The sequence below is a fragment of the Heliangelus exortis genome, chromosome 5, assembly GCF_036169615.1.
Source record: "Heliangelus exortis chromosome 5, bHelExo1.hap1, whole genome shotgun sequence".
Lineage (NCBI taxonomy): Eukaryota > Metazoa > Chordata > Aves > Apodiformes > Trochilidae > Heliangelus > Heliangelus exortis.
This window is the reverse complement of record NC_092426.1, coordinates 9,501,212-9,517,388: the sequence shown is the minus strand read 5'-3', so window position 1 is coordinate 9,517,388 and position 16,177 is coordinate 9,501,212. Positions and strand designations below refer to the sequence as shown.

At 40.6% G+C, this 16,177-nt stretch overlaps 1 protein-coding gene across 1 annotated transcript in view; it reads left to right on the top strand.

Annotated features, from left to right (window-relative positions):
* The window catches only part of KIF26A (kinesin family member 26A), a 97,764-nt gene that overhangs the window by 54,180 nt on the left and 27,407 nt on the right, over window positions 1–16,177 (top strand). Inside the window, exon 5 of the mRNA XM_071745420.1 lies at window positions 13,785–13,968. Within this exon, the coding sequence (XP_071601521.1) occupies window positions 13,785–13,968 (184 nt within the window). The remainder of the gene's footprint in view (window positions 1–13,784; window positions 13,969–16,177) is intronic.

The following is a 16,177-nucleotide window of genomic DNA, read 5'->3' as shown; positions in this document are numbered from 1 at the left end:
ATTGACCATAAAATATAGTCAATAATTGAGGTTACTCATAGAGCAGACACCTTATCAGCTTTAGGCATGGTGGGACAGCTTGTCAGTACTCTGTATACTGATTGTGCTGTGACTGAGCATATGATTAGGGTATTGAAGCAGTCTGTATCTAATGCAACTGCAGGAAAGGCATAGCAATATTAGCACAACCACTAAATGACTAATGTGTTTTTGTTCCAAGCATCAGACACTTCAATTAGTTCCAATAAACTCTGATCTAGTGTAGTGGTAGGCAGAAAATTCAGATATTTTGTGTACAAGCTTTCATTACACTAGTCAAAATTTGTAACATTTCAGGGACAGATGAAATCTGTGTGGCTTTGAATGGAAAATGATGAAAATAATAAAGACTGTCATTACCATTTTTATTTCATTGTTTTTTCAGTTTTAGTTTTGCCTTTTTTAGATGTAAAATTCTTTCTGAGTCAATGCCTGGTTTAAATGCTGATGCTGACAGCAGCAAATTAGATGTCTACATATTCTGCTTTAAGGTCCAATCATGCAGTTCATGTAGACTTGTGCATATAGATCTAAACCTAGAGTGTGTTCCTTAGCATTTTGTACCATATGGAACATTAATCAAATAAAGGCTTTTGTAGAAATATTGATTTTACTGTTCTTCAGACTTGCTGAGAAAATAACCTCAGAACCTTTTCTTTTATGATTTTTTTCCATGAGGATGCTTTAACTTTGATAAATTATTTAATATGGTGAAGGATGCAAAATGTCTTTTGTCTTTCTGAACTGCTGTTCAGGCTTCCGTGATGCGACCTTGGAAAGTAACCATAGAAACATGTTAAAAGCATCAACTGAAAATCAGTAGTTTGGTTTGACAGTGATAAAAATTCTGTGAAAGAAGATTGTGATGTATTCGGAACACTTGAGGCATATATTACTGCTAACCTGTTAAACCTGATTATTCCATGACTATCAGTACTTTCAGAATTTAATGCAGGGGGAAAATGAAATAAAAAAAAAAGAAAAAAAGAGAAACATTTATTTTTTTTTTAAGTTGCCATGTTTAAGATGTTTCTACCTAAATCACTTCAGTCTGTTTTTATCTGTCTTGTTCAAAGCAAGAATTATATTTCTGCAAAGCTTGTAATGTAATTTACCAGTTCTCTGTTTCATAGCTGTAAACTTTTGCCCTGTACCCTGCTGGGATGCACTGGTATCCTGGCTTTGTGCAGAGCTGGCACAGTTTAAATCTCTTTGACAGATAAAGTGGGTAACAGGGTTATGAATAAGTAGTAGTTCACCAAAAGGTGAAAAAAAAAGTGTGACTCACTAGGTCCTGATTTCATCCTGACCTGTGGTAGTTAAGCTGGTCTGTAAGGCTGAAAGAGAAGTGCTTCTCCTGGTTACAGGTGACTGTAGTAAATTCTTGGTGAATGATAGGTCAAGGGAAGAAGTGAAGTCACTTATTAATTCTTCCTCCTTAAGCATAACCCATGCCCAAGAAATCATGTGGTGAGGTGATGCAGGGAAATGAAGTTTTAATTTATTAGCTAGGAAAGTGGGATAGCAGCTCTTCCCAATCAAGACTGCCTTGCTGGCAGATACATCCAAAAGCCGTGCATGGTTTGTCCCTGCTTTGCAGAGTCACAGCTGTATCACAGAAGGTGTGGGTCTCTTGAGGAGTGGTGACTCTGGCACTAATGCAGCTCAACAGCTGTTTGTTACCTCAGCTTCTCTCTGTTAAATGCCCTGCAATGCCCCACTTCCCCTTGCTACCATTTGGTCACTGTTGGAAGCTGATCATGAAGGGTGGGTCCCTGTCCATGCAGGGGGGTTGGAACTAGATGAGTTTTTAGGTCCCTTCCAACCCCAGTCATTCTGTGATTCTATGAGTAGTCTGCATCTTGGGGGAGAGCTACTGAGGTGCAGATGAAGTGGAGCATCCAGCTGTTTCAGGGGGAGCCACATGTATAATTATTTTCTCCCCATTAATGAATCCCTCTTTTGAATCTAGTGGGCTTGAAAAGCTTGGTCCCTGCCGTGTCCACCCCCCCACTATATGGTGCTGGAGTGGGAGATGCTTTCTGGGTCCCCTTTTCCCCTCTCTGCATGGGTCTGGGGAGAACAAGAAAGCCTTCATGCAGATGTGCAAGTGGAGGTGGAGCAGGTGCCACCAGAGGGCTTGCTTTGTCTTGCTGGTGCCATGTCACGGCTGCTGGAATGTGGTTACCAGCTGTCCCCAGAGAGTAAACATGACCTGTGTGTAGCACAACCCTGTGTGGGGACAGGAGACAGGGCAGGGGGTGCAGCATTGTGCAGTATCTTGTGTCATCTTGAGGCAGCTTAAGCTTTCCTAGTTGCTGTGGCAGCATAATACTGCCTATAATTAACAAACAAAACAGTGCATGCTTTAGGTGTGTCCCATTTCATGTTACACTCATGGATAAGGAGGATAAATTAGGAGATAAGCTTGAATTTAGTAGGTTTTTGTTCTTGGAAACAGAAATGACTCTCAGGACAGCATTGTTTAAGAGCAGAACATCATTACTGGTATCATTACTAATATGGCATCATACATTTACAGCGTGCTTTATCAGCATATGGTAAGCCAGGTTCCCTGCTATGAACAAATCATCCATGATGATGATGAGGCTGCTGGGGCAAACAAAGATGAGACAGAGCTGTAGCTGAGCAAAGGGAGGAGGTAAAGAAATTTCAGTAGCCAAGAGGAGGGGCACACTATAGCTTTGGACACTGGCAATGCTGAAAGCATGAAAGTTATCCCAAAGGCCAATAGATCTGTGATCAGGATACAGCTGCTTAATTAGAAGGGGGAAGCACTGAATTCTCTGTCAAGGTGGAGAGCCTGTGGAAAGGCTTTGAGAGAGCCTCAAAGGGAACTGACTGACAAAGAGGGGATGGTGGTGATCAGATGAAGCAACACTGGGTATCTAGGAGTCATTGCCTTGGAAGAGGAAGCTCCCCTGTGTAGAGGTTTAGGGATCTTGGTGTGAAGCAAGGGGAGATTGTGCAAGGCATCAGTGTCAGGGAGATGTTTGGTAGGAGTCTTACTTGGATAGCACAGGCACAGGGGATGTTTGGGAGGATATTGGCCTGGCAGTTGGACATGGTGATCTTAGAGGTCTTTTCCAACTGGTGATTCTGCAATTCTGTGATTCCTCTGCTGGAGGTGGCAAAATGAAGAAAGAAGGGAGCCTGGTGCCAACCAGACTGCAAGGAAATATGAGGAGGCTATAGTGAAAGAGGGGAAAAAACAGATCTAGTGATATGGGGACTTCATGGTGGGGCTGGGACTTCGGCAAAGATGTTCAAGGTCTTTACTTTGGCTGCACAGGGAAAACAGAACTGGAGCACAACAAAAGCCTTGCAATGTTTCCTGCTCATCAAAGGCCTCAAAGATCTTATTCATGTGAGGCCAGCCCTGAGTAGGGTTGATCTTTGTCAGCCTGGGGTGCCTTGATGGATGAGGAGGTTCTGGAATACTAGAGGCAGCATCCCCCTTAGGAGAGGTTGGTGACTCTTTAGGCTGCTTTGGGTGCTTCACTGCAGACTGCTTCTGCAGCAGTTGGGTGTTGGATTAGCTCTGTGTTCTTAAATATTCATGATGTCCAGGAGGAAGAGCAAAGCAGAATAATTTAAAGCAGATGTGCTCACAGATATGCTGGTGGGAAGAACCTGTGCTTTCAGAGCCACCCAAGTATGCATTTATTTGTGGGATTAAATGGTGGTCAGTTGAAGGGATCTTAAACTAGAGATGTCTGTACAGATCTTGCTTTTTCCTATCTCTGATCTTCTGCTTTCCTGAGCTTAATAATTTATCACTTAATTTAAAGATTTTTCTTATGATCCTTTCTATATTTTGGTGTTTATTTATAGCTGAATGCACCTGATGATTCTGTTTTCCTGAATATCATTGCTGTCCAGCTACCGGAGTCTCTTTTTCCCTTTTGCTTCTTCCCTTCTTTCTGCCCTTCCTAGCTTCTCCAGAGGAGTACTTCTCCCTCTTCCCTGTCACCCCAGTCCTTGCAGCCTGCCTGGCTTTTTGGTCCCCATTGGACCCCACCAGTGCTTGCTCAGACTCTGTAAATAACAGAGTTATGAGGGGCTCCCCAGCTCGGCAGCAGTGGCATCTGTGCTGCTGGTTTTGCTGCAGTAGGGATGGAGCATTCCATAGGTAAAATGATAATGGTGACTTTTCCTGTGGGGATGTAATCTAACAGTTTGCACCTGTTTTTCTGCTTTATTTGGGACTTTCAGACTCTTCCAATAATATATTTAACTATTTCCATACTTCATTAAGACAGATAGACTTAGCAGGTGAAATAGTAAAATCAGACTGATAGTAAATTGAATATTTAGTTCTCATGGCTGACTTGCAGTCCCTCTAACACTCAGTTTGTTGGGTGCCGGATGTGTTTTGAAGGGCAGATGGGCTTCCAAGTGACACTTTCTCTAATTTGAGACTGCCTGGCTTGCTTGTGCTTGTGGCAAAATAAGACATCCCACACTTTCATTTATAACAAAAATGAAATGTCAAGCCAAAATATTGCACCTGCACTATAACAGCAGTGCTTGATCAGCTACAGGATTACTCTGAAGGTACTTTTAAATTCTCTTTGAAATAGCAGTGAATTCTGGCTTCCTAAAACTTCCCTCATCCTCATTGCTGGAAGGTGGAAGATTATTTTTTTTTTTTGGCAGGACATTTCGAAGATCTTAGCCAGTACCGCACTGAGGATCAGTCAGTGCTGCTTTGCCAGTCACTACAGAGTTTCTGCTTTCTTGGGCTTTTTGTGTCCTCAGCAGTGAAGCACTGCCCTATGGACTTCTTACTGGGAGGAAATGACTCAGTGGAAGCTAATCAGCATAAAATGAATCTAATCTAAATGTTATTAGTGAAGCTAGTTGGAGCTCAGGGCAAGCTGCAGAATATTCCTTGATAATGTGTTTTGAGCAGGTCTTCAGAAGTTGCTTATTTCTGCTGAAATTTGAAGTTAACATCTTTGGGTCAGAAACAGTCAAATCTGTCCATCTGCAGTGATGGAAGAACTCATATCTCACATTTTCCTGTGAAGTGCTATTTTAAATGGTGATGTAATTTCAGCCTATTATACCTCCGAGAAGTAGCGTTTCAGAACTGATGTCAGTTAAATAAATCACAGGAATGCTGAGCTTTAAGAAGCCCATATGTCCCTCCTCTATTTAAAAATACTTACTGGGTGGGCATGTGACTTCTGTACTTGGGTGATTTCCACTGCATCATTTAATGCTGTCAGTGACTGTTTAACTCACTAACAGTAAAATAAGTAAATGCCCCCCTGAGAAGTTATTTGCTTGGCAGTATAGGTGTCAAGGCTTTGACAAAGCATCTGAAATAAAACTCAGCTGAAGCAGGAATGGATCCTCTGTGGATTTTCTAGATGTGCACTAAAATGTGGAGCTGAGAGAGCTGGATGTGATGAGAAAGGTACTTCTGTGGAGATGGTGTGGAGGGGCAAAGGGAGGTAACCTGAAAACACAACCCACCCCACAGCTTCTATGCTGAGGGAGGCTTTACAGTCACAGCTGCTAACTTTTATTCAGACTGCAATATGAGATCAGGTATGTGAAAATACTGAATTTCTGTCTTGTTCAGGTATTCTCTTTCCTGTCAGATATTTACCTGAATCTAGTGCTTCAGATGAAGCCTTCTTAGCCTTGTCCTGCATTTTCTGTCTCATCCTTTCCACTCACAATGTGCCTATTTCTTCCCTGGAGCAGCTTGAATGAGCAGAATGCTTTTGCTTTTTGTACCAGATTGATGTCAATGCTTTTGATGACTAGCATGGACTGTAATATCCTTTGTTACAAAAATAATTTTATTGCCTGGTAAGTCATTTTGATACTGGCCTCTTTCTGTATATTGGGTACTGGTATTGCAGAGTAAGATTTTAAGTGATCTGTTGAATTACTTTAATGATGAAAGGTTAGTTAGCACCATTGTTTCTCTTTCATTAATTTGTAGTTTTAGAAATGTCTTTATTACTTTTTCTTCATAGAATACAAATGAGAGCAGAATTTTGTTTTCCTCAACCTGTCTGTTTCATGAGTCTGTGTCCCGCTGGCAAATACGTCCAACATGTTTGCCTAAGGAGTGTACTAAGATTGATGTAGTTCTGTCTCTTTTAGCTCAGTTAGTTCATGAAATGGAGTGAGGAAATATTGCTGGCATTCAGGTAGCTGTATATTCAGTACGTAGCTATCTCTGCAGCCTGCAGCCCTGGAACTGACATATTTCTATATTAGGTGTTGACAGTCTTGCTTACATAAAGATTAACCTGCACAGGTTTTCAGCTGTTTGTCATATGGTACAATTGTAAATGGCAAGTATGGAAGCACAGCAATGTGTTCATCTGCTCTTGCTTTGTTTAACATCATTAGTGAAGAGAGCTGGAAATGGTATGTGGCTGTGGTGACTATATGCTGGTGCATATATATATATATATATATACATATATAAAAATGTGTATATATATATATATATATATAAATATATATATACATATATAAAAATGTCAGTTCCTGAACCCTGGTCCTGGCTGCTGAAGCAATGTTCTTTGGTGAGAAAAGTGTAGTAAATCTGCAGGCTGAGGAGGGTATGGAGCTGACATCACTCGGAACAATTTTGTAGCAGAAACTGATGGTTTGGGAGCGTGGAAAAAATGGTTGGAGTGTAGCAGTTCATACCAGTGAAGATCTTTGGTGTTTCTTTAACCTTGGGAAAAATTACAAAGAAGATCTGTGAAAATTCCTCTTTGGATTCCTGCATACAAATCATACTTGAATACTTGAAAATGGGCTTGTTTGGTTGCTTCTGTTTCAAGAGTAATGTGTAACTGAGAGGAGGGATCAGCACTTGAGTCTGTACAGCATGAGGATGTCGGGGTATCCCCTGGGTTTGCTTTAGCTTCTCATACTCCAGAGGTCTGTTTGAGTTTATCCCAAATGGCTTGAATGAGACTTCTTGATTTGGAAAAGACTGAAATGTGGTAGGGGTCTTCATAGAGATACCAGCACAAGCTGCAGCACAAGGAAATAAAGTTCTCTGCATGTCTGCTGGGGGAGGTGTGGGCAAACAAGGACCATAAATTCCAGCAAGGTAGACTTACAAGAGGTATGAGGTGTGAATTTTCTAACTGTAAGAATAGTTAAAAACTGGAATCCTTGGGAGGCTGTGGACTTGCTTTCACTGGAGGTGTCTAAAGAACAAGTTGGACAAATACATATTGGTAATGTATTAAGTAAAGTTTATTCTACCATGAAATATTAGGAAAATGTAGATAACTTCTTCAGATCCCTTCTGGACCCATCTTCTTTGATCATCTGTGAGCAGATGATGCTCCTAAATATGCCAACATAGCTGATTTTTATTTCTGCCTTGCTGATTTTAATAAGAGATAGTAAGAGAAAATTAAGAGGTTACTCAGAGACTGAAATTCAAGCCTCAATTGCAACATTATGCTATGTTCAAGAGGTAAGGCCCAAAATTCATCTCATATTGGAGATACTTTCTCTTATAATATTGCCTCAGTAATATCCCCACAATATTAGATGTGGCTTGACATTTTGAAATGTTTCAGAATCGTAGTGTTCTATTGTAACTTTATTACCATCACCCATTATACAAATGGCATTGTGTGAGACTGTGCATTGTGATCCAGATGAACTAATAATTTATTGAGGAAGCTGAACCACTGCAGTAAGAAACATTAATTGTTTGTTCTTCCTGGCAGTGCTTCTCAACAGCATTGCTGGGACAGCTAAGCAAACAAAGGTTTGGTGGTGTACTTGTGTAATGGTATTAGCGTGAGAAAAGCTGTTATATCCTCCTGAAGCTATATTTATATGCATCACAGGAACCTAGTAAATTCTATCTATGGGGAAGAACAAACCAAAATTTCAAAATTTAATGTATACTTTGTGAGTGACTTCTTCGGTAAAATTTACTGTAGGCATGCAGATGGTACCTGTTCTTTCCAAACCTTTGTGACTGATTTAGACCTTCCCAGTTTCATTTTTAAAAATGGCACTTTCTCTACCAGATGTAATTTTGCAAATTGAATGCCATTACTGGAAATAGATACCTTTTTTATCTTTAAGTTTGCTTTGGGTTTTGGGTAGCAACTGCAGGCTACCTTTCAATTTTTAGAACCACAAATCAAACAGTAATACTGATAACAAAAGTAATAATGCCAGCCAAGTTTATTCTGTGACTTGTAGCAAGCTCAGGACAGGGTGCTGGAGGGTGTATTGTAGGACATCCGTTGATTTGTTGTCTATATTGACAGATAATTAAGAAAACAATAACTGGAACTGCAGATACAATGACACTGTGACTTTCCCACTGCTTCCTTTGGAGCTGGTTTGCAGTGGGAAAGTCTTGGAACACTGGTTATGTGGTAGAGGAGTGATGGCTTGCTGGGGTGGTAAATGGGAAAGCTTGGAAGAGTAGACTTATTTATGGATCCAGAATTTTGCAAGCTTTGGAGCAGTTTCAGAACCAGCATAAATATTGTGCCTGTGATGGCTGTCAAAGTCAAACCAAAACTCTTGAGTAAGGGTACTCTTGAGTAGATGCCAAAGTTCAGGATATTAAAGGCTTGGACTCTACATTTCTTTGTCCTTGAAGGGAAGCCCTTGAGCATTCTCACAGTTTGAATAATGACAGTGATCTTTGAAAGATAAGGCTAATAACATTAAAGCTGTTAATATGTAATGAGTCATGCTGAAATGAATGTGCAGAAGTTTTCTTTTATTGTTAGTGGAGCTTGGTAGTGGGACGCAGGACTCCCAGTTCTATTTCTGACTTGTGGTGGTTTGTCTGTAAACCCACTGCATAAATTAAATCCCATGTCTTTCTCAGTTGACCTGTTTCTACTATGTGTCCCTGAGTGTTTTTCACATCTCTTACTTCTGAAGCTTAAATCCCGCAAAATGTTAAGCAAAATTTTTATAATTGTGCATAGTTGTAAAAGCTCCAAATGTAATTTTCTTTTTCATGGAGAACTTATGCCTGGAAAGAACACTGTGCTTTAGGGATTTAAATTGTGCTGTTTACTTTTATAACTATTATGTGCAGAACATGTGCAGTGAGTGTAAGCTTGAAGCATCGTGCAGTACAGCAGAATATCTGTGTCATGTTAACCAATTTTTTAAAATTAAAAAATTGTATGGTTCTTTTAATAGACAGGCTTTGTAGCTGCTGCTGTTTCATGGTCTTTTTCCCTAGGTGCTGAGCATTATGCCATTGATCTGGCCATGCTTTTCCTCACTGGTCTCATCCATGCATGGCAGAAAACCTAGTAATCTGTAAATTGTGTGTGGGAAAGAGCAGATTAGAGACTGTCCCTTGTCACTTGGTGTTTGAGTGCCCCTGTATGTGCCATATATTAGTTTTATTTTCTACCGTGACACCTGGCTATCAGAAAAGAACTCTCTAGAGCATCTTAAAAGACATCTTCAATTAAAGTTGAAAAGAGTTAAGCAAAACACAGACAGTAGATCTCACAGCCAGAGGTAAAAATAATATACATGGGGGTGTCACATGCTTTAAGTGGAAGAGGCAGAAAGGTGTGGAGCTTAGTTTCCCTGGCAGGAATATTTTGTAGAAGAGTGGAGTGGAGGCTGAATGGGGAAAGCGAAGGTAGGTGGAAAACACGCATCTGTGTCCAAGCCGTGACAAAAGTCTTGGAAAAACAAATTACTGAAATATTTCAGTTTTACAGAGTATTCCCTACAGGTCATAATTTTCCTTGTGAGGGAACAGAATTTGATATTGGAGAAGGTCAGCCAGCCAGCTGTGGGGCTGAAGATGGATGCGAGGGCCTCCCTTGCAAAATTAAATTTGACAAGAAGAGGCAAATCAGTACAGAGGCGTGAAACCTAATTAGCCTCCCATAGAGAGTGGTCTGATATCAGCCCACTCTCATTCTGGTGGGAGTCAAAAAGGGCCCAGTTTTCAAGAGCTTTGGCTTCCATGTCATCATGGGACAAAGTCCCCCTGAGAAAAGGAATTCTGGAGAAAAAAAGACTGGAAAATCAGGTTTAAATTCAGTCATGTGTTGTTGGATAAGGACTGCAGAATAACTAGCACTCTGGAGGGTCTCAGAAGTGGCTCCCTGTAAATACATACTCCGGTGAATTTTACTGAAGCAAGTAGTTTTGTGAAGTTTCATAGAATTATAGAAAGTTTGATTTTGTTTAATGTAGTTGGGCCTGTGTCCAGACCAGCTTGGCCTGTATTTTGGCCTAAATCGTGCTTGGCTGGGATGCCAACAAGTATCTTGCTGGTGCTACAAGAAGTGTGTAAGGATTGATGAGTCCTCATGTGGTGCTCTTTGCCTGGACCAGCTGGGCAGGAGCTTGGTGGAAATCCAGGAACTGACTGTGCTTTTTGTAGGACCTGAGGGTGATAATTACTTAAATTCATATTCTGAGTCTACAGTTTGTTTGTGATGTTTGTTAGTGATGTTTCATTTTGCCTCAATTGCTCTATTTTTTCCATTAGATCCTTAACTTTTCCCTTTTAGAAAACCCCAGCCAAAGAAAACCCAAAAAACAGTTTGATACTGCTGGTGCAAAATGCCTGATGTTTCAAGTCCAGAAACAACCTAATTGTAATGTTGGACAAAGTAATTCTTGTTTTCAAAGGCAGAGAGGATGTAATTAAGCTTTGTGCACTGCCACCTTACAAGAGGTGCATTTTACATGTGAACCACATACATCATTATTAATGCAGTTGGCCTGTTGCCCATCAAAGCAATGATTATTTTCCACAGCAGCTACTGCAGTTCCTCTGCTTTTTCAGTTTCCTGTTATCTCACATGGACATCAGCAGTCCCCTTGCCAAATTTCTTTGTAAAATCATGGCACTCCAGGCTCATAGGAAGAGGGTTTATCAGCACTATGGCAGTTAATTGCTTTAATGGGTATATGGTGTTGTCCTTTGTACACTGGAGATGCAGAAAGTGTGTGAATAGTGTTGGAAGTGAATCACTTTGAAGGTTGTTCTGTCTTGGTGAGGAAGTTTAGACAGCTAGTAATGGATCTGATATCTTCGATCTGCATTGTGTAATGGTCCAAAATGATGTTACAGAGATATTTTGGGTGATGCCATACTTTTAAAAAGGCTGACTTTTCCAATTATTTGTTTATATATTTTACTTAGCTTTGCCTTTTTGGATGCATTTACTCATTGAATTGTTAGTGCTTAGGTGCTTGAAGAGAATTCCCAAGTAAATTTGTCCTTTGTAGCTCATTCTCTTTCATATATGTTTCCCAGAGGAGCTCTTTCAGCCAGATCTATTGAAGGAATAATTATTTCATGAAGATTTGATGTATATCTTGATTGCACTTTGAAGATGTTTTTGTGAGTTTTTATCATCTCAATGAGGGATCATAGCATGTAAATAAAGAAACAAGCATTATCTTTTGTATTAATCAACAAGATGACTAAATAATAACCACAATTGTTAATTGGTACTTGGAGATAGAGGATGATGACTGTCTTGAGTTTGATGATGGGAACACCGACAGGTAGACTCTTTTCTGCACAATAAAACTGTGTATAATTTAGGAGGCATTATGGTTTTGCTGTGCAGCTGCAACCATAGTGAAGCTGTACAACTGTTTGCCTGGTGTCCTATTTCAGTCATATGTTTTCATACTGAATGAGGTATTAGCAAGGGGATTTGAGATTCAGGCAGTTAAATCAGTTCTCATTGCTACCAGAGCCCCAAGGTTCTCTGTAAACCCATGCTTGCAGTGTTTTGCTTCACTGTGGGATGCAGTTCCTGCTGGTTTCAGGATTCAGCAGGAGTGAAAAGCTGATTCTTTCTTCAGAGGCAAAAGTCCAACTTGTCCCTCACAAGACAGGGGCTTCTGGCTCTCTCTGAGTTTGGAAATAGAGCTTCATTTTTATATCACCCACGTATCTGTATTTTTCTAAGCATTGCAGTATTTGTAGAAGGAGAAGGAAGCACATAGGGAGCCTGCCTCTCTAGAAGCTGATGAATTAAAATGATCCAGGATTTTAACAAACAATTTTGGGAATATAGAGCATGGGACAAGGAATTTTGGAGGTGTGTATTGAGAGTCCTTCCCCTTGTATTGACTAGCTGTCTAATCTTGACCCAACTGTGTTGCTGCTCCTCAAACATCACCAGTTCTTTGTACTTTTACTCATTTGAGGCAAATAGTGCCGCTCCAAGTGAGTGTGCAACCTGGCTGCTCTCAGTGGTGGTTTTTTTTTTCGTTTTTTTTTTTTTTCTTCTAACCTACCATAAATATAAGCAAAAGAAGAGTTTCCTTCTCTGATCAGCTTACAAAGCTGAGTCAGCCTGAGGCTGCCTGATCACTAGAATTACCCTGAATTAGGTCTGACAGCAAAGCACTGCCTTCATTTCTCCATATGTCTGCTGCTTATAATACTTCACAGATGCTAGTGCCAGTCTGATCTCACTGAAAAGTACTTGGAGATCTTAGGCTGGAAGGCATCCTGAAAATATAAAATAGCTATTGTATGAAGAGACTTTTTGTCATCATGTATTTGTGAACTGATTTGTCCAAAGTGCTTTATAGTGCAGTCATACGCCACAGCAGTGCTTTGTCCCTGGAAGACCTGTTGGCATTGGTAGCATGGTCTCAGGTTGCCCAAAGATGCTGGCAGCAAAACACTTTCCATTGTTGCTGGCACCAGTCGTTCAAAGTAATGTTAAAAGATAACACGTTAGATACTCTTATGATACGTGCCCAAGGGTGGGCTGTCTACTGACTACCTCAGGGTCGGGTCACACGTGTCTTTTTCAGGTGGCAAAGTTCTCCTTGGCATCGGCAGAACTGAAATTTTGCCTTCATTGCCACCCACCCCCAGCTGCCCAGAATGTGCTCATGCATGCATTTGTTCTACTTAACTCTGCAGGGTGATTTTTCCCATGTGGGTTTTGATGTAGAGTTGAGTTTGTGCTTTTATTTCTTGCTATACTGTTTGGTGTTCCTGATGGGCAACAGCAGAAAAAAAATTACCATGTTCCTATTCTTACAAGGGAAGATATTCTTACAAGGGAAAATATTACGATTTTAATTGTATGTTTTAATTTCGCCTTCTTCCTCATCTTTTATGTTTTGAAATTCTGCATTTCAAAAGCAGGACCATTATCATTCAGAACATTAAAGCTTGTCTTTTTAACAGCTTTCCCTTTTAATGTGAAAAAATGGAATTGAGGAGGAAAAACCCATCTGTCTTAAAGGAAAGTCTCTCTTATCTAAGGATTTTCAGTGCAGCTAACAAGAGAGGATCTTGAGCTCAGCTGACTTGGAGTGCTGTTCTCTGCCTTATGTAACTGGCAGAGTACAAAGGAGCACTTTCATAATGTTATCACCAGTAAAGTCCATCAGGTCTGTCCAGTGACAAGGGGCTTATTTCAGCTTTTATTACGTCAGTGAGGTTTTAACATTTTAGGATTCAGCTATCAAGCTGTTGGGGAAAGAGGGGAAAATTAGATTATAATTGAAACTCTGTTGGGGGAAAATTTAACTGAATATTTTGCCAATAATTTTTCCGCCTATATTTCCTTCTATTAATCTCTCGAGAGTTTGACCGTATGAAATCAGATTAGAATGCAATGACTGGATTTGTTAAGCAGGTAGTGATGACAATAAGTGTGTCTGGTCCAGAGATCCATTAACACCTAGTAACGTTTTCCTTTCTTGCTATTACTTTTATACAGAGCAGCACAGAAGCTTAACCTGTCTTCGAAGAGAAAGAAATACCATCCGCCCCTGCCACACACGCACGACTTCTCTATTTATGCTACTAACTTTAGTGGCATCCTGCAGCTCTGTCCTCCCCCAGCACCACCATGCCTTCTGAGAGCTGTGTCCAAAATCAAGGACAACCCTGGCATTGGAAAGGTAACTTCGGATTTTAATTTTGTAAAATAGTTTTCTAGAAGAATTTGAAGAAAGCTGGAAGCTTTCAGCCTAGAACAGAGTTGGATAGGTCCAAGGGAAAGGATCTTGGGGTAGAGAGATAGCCACAGTGGTCTGAGTGTGCCTCAGAGCTGTTATCACATCTTGCCTTTGGAAATAGTTGGCAGCCTCAGAGCAGACTCAGTACTAGAATGCTGGCTTCCTTGGAGCCAGTTAACATCACTGACAACAATTTGGTAATTGCTGCTTTCTCTTTCCCTTTCTTAAAACAAGAGACAAATTTTCCTTTGGCATCATTGGTCTAAAAGCAATGCACACCCAGGCTTCACCTTGGGCAGAAGTAGTCTCTGCACTGCCAGCAAGGCTCAGCCACTGCTTCTGGTGCTGTCTGCTTGAAGTGAAGGGGGCAGACTGAGGGGGCTATTTCCCTGTGCTTCATGTGTGATTGTTAATCAGGGGTATTGAAATGAAGTAGCGGGAGAAATAGATGTCTCTCCAACTTCGGAAATACAACATCTTTCAAGTTGTAAAATATGTGCTAGTCTTATTTAAAATTAATTAAAATACAACCCAATTATTTAGAGCTTTATTCATATTTTTAACTGCTTAATTACCCACCAGCAAAGACTGAATACTTATTTTCATAGGTCACAAGAGATAAGTGTTCGAAGACAGAATTGAAGTTTCTAATATGCACAGGAGAGCTGAAAATACACACCCTGAGTAACCATACAAATCAGCATTAACATAAGGAGATTGTCAGCCTTAATACCTATAGCTGACAGTTTCTCACAGAGAAAACTGCTTCTTAAGTTGGTACATTTGTATTAAATGGAAAACAGAGGAGTAATTTGGGCTATTTTAAGCAGGTGGAAACTCAAAGATGTGGTTTCTTCTCTGTTTTTTCCTGTGTGTTAAAAAAAGAGACAGTAGTAGTAAATGATGGAATACTGCCAACCTGGTACAGTTATTTGTAGATTTCCAGGTGGAGGAGGTTTTTCAAAGGAACACTCTTCCTATAGGTGTGTTTTAGCAGAGCCCATTTGCTGTGCCTGCATCTTCTCCAGGAGCGTTAGCACTTGGCACAAGGAATACCAGGGAGTGTGGCATTTCCAAGGCTCTTGGCCTTAGGGTGACCTTTAAAGCAGGCTTCTATCTCCTTGTACCTTCAGCTCAATAAAAGTGTCGGTGCACCTCACTGCCCTTTTATATACCTGCAGCTCTGTGTAGCCTGGAGACTTCAGCCTTTTTGGTACACTTGGAGGTTGGCTGGTGGAGCTTCGCATGCCTTGTGCCTCATGGAGAGCTCAGCTTTGTGTGGTGTCTTCAAATAGATCAACAAAATCTAATAAAGATCAAATGCATAATCTCAGATGGCAGAAGATTATATCCCTTGGTTTATCTGGTCTGCCTTATTTTTTTCATTAGTGAGCACAGCAGAGGGCTTTCAAAAGGAAGAGCTCTACCTAAGGGGCATGACAGGACCTTGATCAGCTATGCTCCTCCAAGGTGGGATATAGATGTATCCCATGTTGGCATTGTGGGTGGTATTTCTCTCCTGCCTGGCACACTACAGCATGACTTCAATGGTCAACAAGCTGCTGTTGACCCTCAAATGTCTCTGTGAGTTTAGCACTCAGGTGGAAACATTGTTGAAGATAGTGCTTATTTTGGCCCAGGGTTGCAGCTGTGTCCTCAGTGCATATTTCTTGACCACAATTTGGAGGAATTCTGTGCTCTGCTGGAGAGGATAAGAGCTCTCTGATCATTGAGCCAGCCCTTTAGTTCTTGAGCTAAGATCTAGACCACCCAAATGATGATGGGGTGTACTAGTTATTGGTTTAAATACTCCCCCCAAAATAACTAGACATCTTCTGTGATCCACACTTCAAAGCATGCAATACCTATTAATTGTCTCTCTTAACCGCTCATCTTTTGCATCACATGGAGAAAACCTCCAGCAATACAGCTTTTTATAAAAGTTATGAGTCAACACAAATGAAATCCCATGTATCTTAGTTCTTAGAACTTGTGGTCGAAGAAAAAGTGTCAGTCCTACACAGGTGTTCTTTTGGTACTAAACACTGATAATTTGATTTTCTCTGGGCAATACCAAGAAGTTTTTGGTAGCATTTAGCCCACTGTGCAGTAAGAATCTCCATTACAATTTCCTCTTCAGCAGCTTCTCCTG